Genomic DNA, 9468 nt, shown 5'->3' with positions numbered 1-9468 from the left:
TAAAGAGTAGAAAATGGTTCATTTACTTTTATGACTGTAATTTATATTAATAAGAGTTGACATATATGATGACATTCCATAACTATGAACTTTGCAGTCAGATTAATTTCTAATACCAGAATAAATACAAATACTGTAATAGACTGGATGTTTACTGGATCTCTGCACACTACTGTAAATGTTTAACCACTGAATAAATACAGATACTTCCATTTTATGTTGCGTTGAATAAATGAGTCTTTCAACTTTTTAAATAGTTTATTGTCAAAAAGTAAACTATTATGTATTTTATGGTAAAGACATCAAAGCTAAATATGTACAGATTCTTCATTTCTAGTTTACAGCTCTACAGTCATTGCGTCTAACATTTATTCAGCTGTGGTCTGATACTGGGTCATGGCCCTGTTTCGGTTTGTCCCCACATGAACAAGAACTATAAGTATCTCTTCAATCCCTCCATGACGAAATCACCCAAATATATCAAAATTAGGGTGAGAGGTTCTCAGAACCTCCTCACTGCTGTATCTCCATTTTGTGGCACACATATAAGTATGTACATGCTGTACTATCTACACACTTTGTTTTAGATTTGTAATTGTGGAGAAATTTCCAACTTTTCCACATTGATGAGTCAGCTGTGTCCATTGATGTGATACTGGTCAACTGCTATCATCGGTTCCCGGGACTCCTTCCGGTTCCTCTGCAGCTTCGGCATGATTGGAGGTGCAGCGTGACTCACAGCAACGTTGCCGCTTCTGTCTGGCTGCAGATGAAAGAGAAATTCCCGTTGATGCACAGCTGCTTCACGGTTAAAGTAAGTAAAGGTTTTAATATTTCTTGCAAACACAAACTTTATAACTTCAAAAAGTCTCCTTTCCTGAATCAAGAAAATCATGACTGACTTTCAATTACAATAGTTGGTCCCATGTTCAAATGACCATAACATGCTGTATCTGCTGTACAGATGAATCTATTGATCTATGTTGCACCAACACAACTTCTGTGGTGGGGAAAATCCTGAAGATATTCGAAATAAAATGCTTTTGATCTCAAACAAGTTTGTACAAGTTGATTTTCATACCAAATTAAAACCAGTGGCTGCCTGGGAGAGAGCAAAATGACACGAAGGACTGTAAAACACTACACAGTGCAGTTCACACGCTGCAGTGACTACAGCACGGTAAGATCTGCGGTAAATGGGCTTAAACAGTGGTTTTCAGTCTGGCGGTCATAAGCTTCCCAAGAGGTTGAAACATAAGTTGGTGGAGTCATGAACGTGCTTAATTAGAAAGGAGAGGGGGACAAGATCATATTCCTGTTTTGTTTCTAAATGATCTTAAATTTCAATCTGAGAAGGCAAAATCACAAAATCTGAGAAATCAAAACCTTGGTTGACCTATTGGTGTCCATCAGCCCACTAAAGTGACTCTCATTTTTAAAAATGTAAACAGATCTTTAGATAGGTTTCATACTGACTGAAATTAAGAATATTCAATAAAAAAATCAATATTTTTATAATTACAATGGATCAGAGGCAGTTCCTCTCATCTGTAATGGAGATTTTTTGCCTCTTTTAGCTCCTTATTTTGGTTTTACGGCCCAAAAACTCTGCTCTCATCCACCTGTTGTCCAGCAGCAGCAGAAACACAACTCCAAATGAATGCTCATGATGCTCCATGTTTGCTGAATAGGTCATTTTTGCTAACATGTTTATAAAGTGTAGTACATGATATGTCACATGTGTTTTCAGGTTGTTCTGCTGCCCCCAAGTGGCCAAAAATAACTTAATGCAGCTTTAAACAATTATTAATTCAATCATGTATCTCTTGTGTGTGTATGTTCAGTTTTAAGGACCATACCAGAGATACTCTAAGTCAATTGAAACCATTTTATGTTCCTCTAAAGATGTCAGACAACATATCAGTCTAACCTGTTGTAATTGAAAGATCCAGGTCTGATAATCCTCCAGGCTGGTACAAGAGACCTGCAGGGGCTCCACCAGCTCACCTAAAACACAATAGTTATTATGTGAAATGACTGTATTTTTCACTGCCCGTTGTTTTGTTATCATCCAATTCAATGTTAAAAAAGTATTGATTTGTATACCTATCAGCTCAAACTCAAGGCATCCAGGAAATGTTGACCTCTCCACAGCTCTGATGCTTTGTCGGGCCAGTCTGCCCTGTTAAGAGATGAAACAGAAGAAGAAGAAGAAGCAGGTGCAGGAATGATTACTTCCATATAATCATACCATGATTGTACAGGATTTTAGCTGCTGATTGAAATGCATTCAGTGATGTTGCAGGCTGCAGGTTTGAGTTACCAAACGTTCCACCCTTGTTATATGTCATGTGTCAAAAGAACAAGCGCTGTATAATGATTACTGGGACATGTAGTAATGCCACAGTGGTTGAGAAGGCGTTATTAGGGATTTTCCCATAGAGTCATTTTACACTACCTCATAACTTATACTCAGTCGCTTGTTGTCAACCGACAGCAGCAGGACGTCTTGAGGGAAGAGAACCATCAGTCTTTCTTGGAGTTCCTGTAAGAAAAAGCCGACAATTGTTGTTGTTTTAGCTGTCAAATACAGTTAAAACCACTGACAAGGTTATGACTTGTACCACAAGTCATATTTTAAACGATTGTCTTATTTTTCATTTTGTCCATCATTCCTATCGGTAATGATAACATTGTACTTTCCTAATTAATTGCTAAGATCTGTTAACGTGTCAGACGGGGCAAGAAACATGATACTCCCAAAATTATTTAGAAGTAAAAACACAGGCAATCAGTAACAGTTTTTCTGTGCAGTGAGAGATTATTATCGATATTTTGGGTGCGCTCACTTTCATTTTACCTCCTGATAAAGTGGTTTAAATAATCTGGATAAATTGATAGCTAGTTTACAACCTGTCTAAAGTGTTTCTTGCTCCATCAGACTTCAGTGTGACAAAGTTGTTATCAAGATGGCCAAAACTACCTAACTAAGCCTTTAGTTAAATTTGTGTATCCTCATGTCGGTAAATACAGTAATTAACGTGTTGGATTTAATGCAGCTTTTGTTTTGATTTTGGATGGAGATATATGGATATAGCTCTTAAACAACATTTTGTTATCTTAGTCTTGAAATACACAACAATATGCATGTTAAAATCTTTGTGTCCATAAATTCAGTAATTTGAGAGCATGAATGACTAATTTGTCCACACAAGTGACCAGGCACCGTCGTTCATTTTGTATTTTCACCTTTATCCTGTTCTTTCATCTAAATTCCATGATCTTGATCTACATGATACAAGCTGTTCAAAATTGTCATCACCAAATAATTGCTGTGTCGACATAGAAATATTTTCTCATGGCCACAGACTAATTTTTTTGTCATCTCTGGTCTTCCGTACATGTAGGTGATCACCTGGTAAAGACTGACATGTTTTAATAAAACATGTCAAACTATGAAAAAGTTCATATTAAAATGTAGATAACCTGCATATTATTAATACAGTGTCAGAGAGTTATTTATTACCTTTCTCTGAGTGTCGATGATATAGACGACAGATATGTATTCTGGCTGGCCCATGTGCTGTATGGGTGAGCCCTGCCACTGCCACAATGGAGCTTGCATCACGTACTTTTTCAGTTCGTCTCTTTTCCAGTGTTCATCACAGGGTAACTACAGAACAAATATGTGAACAATTTATTAACTACAACTTAACCTGACTGCTTTTTCATGTGTAGTTGTACCCAGATATACAGCAGTTTGTCATTACTAGATAGGAGAGAGGGCAGTGGGTGGGACTCATGGGTTGTGTCTTTGACTTGTATGTTCTGTCGTCTAGGTACTGCATCCATTTCTGTAACTCCGCAGCACTGGGACATATGAAGATCCTGGAGTCCGTCATCTGGCCTGGATAAAAGAAAGAACAGCATACACTATTGTCAGCACTTTACACTGTGTGGTCAGGTCTTGTGTTGAACTTGGTAATTTCCAGTGACTCACTGCTGATCTCAAACATGTGTGGTGAATGTGACATGTCGGGGGCCAGAGAGACGGGTTGGAAGGAAAGTCCAGAAAGGGGAAGGATGCCCTGCGAGATAATAGCAGACAGAGGTTAAGAAAACAGAAACCAACACCAATATTGGTATTCACCATTGTGCAGTATCAGTCTCTGCCCAGTTACAGTTGCCATGTTATGTTTACATAGACCTTCTTCAGGTCTACACACCTGTGTTCCTGCTAATGCAGACATTTTAGTCAGATTCATTGCAGCTGCTTAATGGTGGTGTTATAACTCTGCAGCCTCTGTTTGCCTCAGTTTGGAAAAAAAAATAAAGAAAAGGGGCAGTCTGCCAATTTTTCACATCAAGATTAGTTTACTTGTCATGAAGAGCATTACTCAGCCTTTGAAAATACATAAAAGTGTCATGTCTTCTGGACTAATGGTTGGGGGAAAAAAACCCTGATGATATCACAAAGTTTATCTCAGTGTGGGCTTGAAGACTAAAAATGTATAACAGAAAGCCTGCGCTGTACACTATGGTTTGAAGTTATAAAGATGTGGACATTTACCAGGCAGGAAGGGTCTTAAGAAAGGTGCTGTTGAGTTGCATTATGGGAAGTGTAGGATCCAGTGCTTGATCCAGAACTTGATCAGCGGTTCTGCTGCACAAACTTTAACCATACTTTTATTAATCTGTTCTCCCCAACTTTATGGAAGTGCAATACTAAATCACAGGATTTACCCCTTTAAAAGAAGGATTCATATACTGACAGTTGAATCTTTATTCAAGTTTTTAAAAGGAATTAGGGACCGGGTTCAAAATGCTACCCATAACATATATTTCACCTTTTACTTTTGACTTTTTTGGCCACTTGAAGGCAGCAAGACAAGCAGTAAACACAATATTTATATTTCATCACCTTATAAAGTTGTCATGGCTAACAAGTTAGCAAAAGTGGCCTTTTTACACATCCAGCAGACACAGAGCAACAGAAACTTGAGTGGTTACTCTGTGGCTTTGCCACCACAAGCATCTCCTCTCACACTACAATTAGCCATTTGTTAAAATATTGATTGGTGCAGCTGTAAAATGTAGTTGAGGCTTTGTGCTGCACTGTGACAACAACGTACAAACTCTGTAGTATTGTGGATTTTTTCTGAAATGTATCTTCTAATCACCACTATTTGACATTTCTAAGCAAAAGTCCTCTTAAAGTAAAAAGAATACCTCATAATTTAAGTCTTGTTGAGAGTGGTCCAGCGAGAGAAGCAGCAGGTGGAACGAGAATAACACCAGGAAGTATTCACTGGTTTCCTGTGGGGACGAATGAATGTGTGACAAAGGTTTAATACCAAACAAGCAACAAAGCCAAAACATCATTCAGTATTGACTGCTGGCTCCTGATGGATTCGTAAGCTCATTAAGTTCATTTCTCAAACAGTTTGATCAGAGGCTCTGTCAGCTATATGTATGTTCATACAGGCACAAAGATAAAAACTCAAAGCTCTGATTAGGATGCAACTAGAGCACTATCGCAACTGACAAACTGTTAAAAATTAATCCTAAAGTCAATTCATGGCTCTGCTGCTGTCGTTTATGATGATGTATGGTGGAGCCACACCTCACACCCCCCAGCTGACTCCCAGGAGTGTGATTTCATGTTACCTTAGTGTAGCTGTTGTACAGAGACACTAGGGAGGAGTGGATGATCTCTCCATACGTGTGGGCATGTTTGCCCTGCCAGCCCCTGATTGGCTGCTGGGAGTAAATCCTGTGCTGCAGCTCCTCTCTGTTCCTGCCCCACAGCACCACCTACAGACACAAAAACTGTATCAGACCACATCTGCTGATTTGACCATCTTTAGAAGATAATGACACTTGAGGCTGCTGAGTTAACTCTCTGTTATTTATTATTTTCCCTATGTTGTAATGCCTGGTATGTTGCTGTTCTGACTTTTAAAAATGTGCCTCCTCATATCACTGCCTTCATCAGGATATATGTACAGTATCAGCATGTTTCACGCAGCGATGAGTCAAGCATTACACAGCAGACTGGAGTTTGTTTCACTATTACAAGCCCCCAGTTGTTGCTGTTTAAGCAAAATGTTGCACAACCAGGGGAATTTGATATCCAAATTAAGATCATTGTCCAGCCTTTTAGGGATAAATGCACGAGGACTGTGTTATGTTATTCAGTCAGAGTTTGTATACTTTAAAACAATTTCTCATTCAAGTGGAAAAAGTGTGAAACCTCAGCTGAACTAGTGTTTCCTCCCTCCTGTATTTCCTGTAAAGTTTGAATCACACTAAACAGGGAATGTAGGATCGCTCACTTTTGTCATGGAAATTTCTACAGCGTGTATACAAAGTGTGTCTGGTCTCAACACAAATAACAGCGCAGAGTGGAAACAGTTGACAGTCACGTCTTGTCACACTCAAATGTGTTAAAGTGTTTGCCCAAAGTGAGCACACGCTGTGCACAACTGAAGTTTCTGCTTATGTCTTTCACTCCTGCACACACAGACACACACACACACGCACACACCCAGAGCACATACTGTGTTAGTGACCTCTTGTTCAACGTGTCGTACTGAGGGGTAGCGTGGTGGTGGCGGTGGCGGCGGTGGTTGTGGCTCCTGCTCATCTCTGCTGTTTCTCACTGACAGCTGTAGTCTGGTTTCTCCCAGAGTCCACACCCTGAAAAAGCACACTTTTTTAGCACATCTAATAACACTTTCACATAGCTGCAGCCAATGAGGGCAAGTGGTTCAGTGGTTGGCCTCACAGTGCTACGGCTTCACTGCAGCAACTGTGGGTTCAGTCTCTTCTTTGTGGTTTGCACATTAAACTACACTTTCTCATTGGTTCTGTCCAGCCACACATTATACTCTAACCTGTCAAAAACTAAAGATTGTAAGTCCGTGTCCATGTCTCTCTTTCCACCCAGCGCATATTTACACTGCTAACAGTCCTAAGTGAGCCTGTACTAAAATAAATAAAGGATGAAGAGCAATCAGAGATACCACAGTTTGAATGACCTGTCTTGAGCCCCTCGCAGCCCAGCAGCAGACAGACATAATCAGATTACAGCAGTCAGAGCAGAGACAGACCCACCTGTTCTGTCACCACCATTTTTTTTTTTTTTTTGCCTTTTCCATTACAAATATGAGCTATGTTACAATTCAGTACTACATACTAATCCTGAGCCTCTAGTGACTAAAGAAAGTGACTAAATTAAGCATACTGAGTACAGTCACTTATTCGTGAGTTTCAATATGATGCTGATATACACAATGGTATGCGCAAAAGAGGTAGAGCAGCTACTCATAGTTGCAAAACAAAACAAAACAAAAAAAAATTATGGACTGTGGTGGTTTTTGCTTTATCTTTACTCAGTTTAATTGGAAGTGACACATTATGAATCAGCACACATATAGTATCATTTCCTGTGAGTACCACTCCATTATTTTCTCTTTGCTGTATACTAACACAGTCAAAATCTGTATGTCAAGGCAATTTGTAAATAGTACATTAAACAATTACTATGTGTTAAATTTGGACACGGCTGTGGATTTGTCTGTTGCGTCTCAGCACACAAACCTGATCATGTTTGTGTGTGTGTGTGTGTGTGTGTGTGTGTGTGTGTGTGTGAGTGCAGCTTTATGTTGCATGTCTTTGTCTATGTTGTAAAACACAAGGATGACATGCGACCATGAGTTCTGTAGCAACCGCTGAACAGCCACACATAAGGGCTGCCGGCTACTGTTGTGATTAGCCTATGCTAATCTCCCACTTTTAGAATGAGCGGGGATTTGTCCCGCCCATACTCTGTATTAGCCCCCTCCATGCTTCAGCTATTGTCTTTATAGTAATCTCCTAATCACATCAGTGCAGCATCACTGAGTTCCCAAGTTCATGTTGAGCAAAAAAGAGCCAATTAGTTCTGCCTTGTTGTTCTGCTGGGTGCTGGTGGGTGGAAATCCTGTGGATATAATATGTTGTTCTGCAGCTGTTTTCATGATAGTTAAAGGTTTTACAGCTGAACCTTTTCTTCATTAACCTGCCTGAAGTTGTCTGTCTGACAGCACATGCTGTTACTCTGTGAAAACAAGCATACACATGCATATACAGCCTAGAAATTGTATCATTGAATACACTGTAGTTGTAAAAAGGTCCTGCATCTTCTTATGTTTTGCATTGACAGCTGTAAAACATGACACATTGAATGCCAAAGAAAACCACAGAAAGAGAAGCTGAAACAGGATGGTGAGACCTTTTCACTTCACAGAATTAACATTGTTTCCTCCTCCACAACACACATTAAACCAAACCACAATAAAAAAAACCTAGAACAAGTCTGTCTGAAGCTATGATGATAAGCACTACAAAGCGGACTAAAATTCACATTTTTGATGAGCTCACGTTGGTATTCCTGAAGTTCTTATTTCCACTGTTATATTTTGTTCCAGTATCCAAGCACAGTCATACGTGTATGAATTTCCCACCAGTACATTTCTATATTTGAACAGTTCCTCGCTTTTAACTGTGATCTGGTATTTGTGTCTTACCCTAAATTGTCCCCAGAGAGTTCAAGGAGCTCGATCTCATCAGGGCCCACCTCGTCCACTCCAGTATGCCTCTGGGTCACACTGCAGCATCCCATGATGGACGAGTCTGTCCCTCTCCGCCTTGTCTTAGCTTCAGCCTCTAGTCCTCACACTGAGCCCCATCTGCCGGGGCAATCATCCTCACTGTGTGCGTGCCACACTAAAGCCAAAGAGATGACATAAAAACAGGGGCTGGTTGGGTCCAAAAGAGGATATTGTGCACTGCAGAAGAGGAGGGGGGTGCTGCTAAGCTCTAGTTCCCCCTTTTTGCCAGCATGTAGTGAATATTTCCATAGAGCCCTGAGAACGAAAGGTGTTGCTTTTGAAGAGGAATCGAAGACAAAAAGTTTGTGTCGCGTCGCAGTGTAGTGGTTCCTTCCTTCCTGTCAGTTGGCTTTTTACAGAGCAGCTTCCTCAGTTTGTTTTTTTTTTTTACACTCTGAACACACGCTGGGAACCTGCTGATGCTTGAGCATGACAAATAAAAACTGTTTCTAAGCATTGTGTTGGGAAAGATCGGACCATGCTGTGCCTGTGTTTACATGCACAGGGCTGGAATAAGTCAAGTGAGATAATTATGAGTTAGGAAACTGAGAGGTAAAGAGCTGCAGTCAAAACAACAAGCCACAACAACTGTAGAATGGAGCCTTGTGTTGATCTGGTTACAATTACAGTGAGATGGTGGGAGACTTTGTACACAATCATGTCTGCATGTTGTGGTGTTTCCACAGGGCAGGAGATGTGACACAACTTGGTCTAAGATGACTGATGGATGTATTTTCCATTTTCCACTTGTTTTTGATTTGAGGATGGAGGATGTGTGCTTCCATTGCAGTAAGTTTACCATTACTGGAAAAAA

The 9468-nt window shown here is 40.0% G+C and overlaps 1 protein-coding gene across 3 annotated transcripts; it reads right to left on the bottom strand.

Moving 5' to 3' along the window:
• Positions 1-244: 244 nt before the first annotated feature.
• On the bottom strand, positions 245-9435 carry LOC122982229 (probable pleckstrin homology domain-containing family N member 1). Of its 3 annotated transcripts, none has more exons than XM_044351392.1 (11): positions 8571-9435; positions 6561-6699; positions 5668-5814; positions 5230-5316; positions 4001-4088; positions 3771-3907; positions 3527-3673; positions 2459-2545; positions 2107-2182; positions 1931-2007; positions 245-763 (listed from the first exon to the last, which is right to left on the bottom strand). In XM_044351392.1, the coding sequence occupies exons 1-11, from the start codon at positions 8663-8665 to the stop codon at positions 632-634; spliced, it is 1212 nt and encodes a 403-aa protein (XP_044207327.1). In that variant the 5' UTR covers positions 8666-9435; the 3' UTR covers positions 245-631. The 3 variants fall into 3 exon arrangements, with proteins under 3 accessions (XP_044207327.1, XP_044207328.1, XP_044207329.1); XM_044351393.1 differs by having other exon boundaries at positions 6573-6699; XM_044351394.1 differs by having other exon boundaries at positions 645-798.
• Between the last annotated feature and the right edge of the window lie 33 nt (positions 9436-9468).

This window comes from Thunnus albacares, chromosome 5 (assembly GCF_914725855.1).
Source record: "Thunnus albacares chromosome 5, fThuAlb1.1, whole genome shotgun sequence".
NCBI lineage: Eukaryota > Metazoa > Chordata > Actinopteri > Scombriformes > Scombridae > Thunnus > Thunnus albacares.
This window is presented reverse-complemented; position numbering and strand designations above follow the sequence as displayed.

Bases quoted from the DNA above. Each gene is read 5' to 3' on its own strand.
- LOC122982229 (XM_044351392.1), bottom strand. From the start codon at position 8,665: ATGGGATGCTGCAGTGTGACCCAGAGGCATACTGGAGTGGACGAGGTG. The intron at 3,908-4,000 runs GTGAGTCACTGG...TCTTTTATCCAG, and splicing joins ACACATGTTTGAGATCAGCA to GCCAGATGACGGACTCCAGG. The intron at 764-1,930 runs GTTAGACTGATA...TTTCATCTGCAG, and splicing joins GGATCTTTCAATTACAACAG to CCAGACAGAAGCGGCAACGT.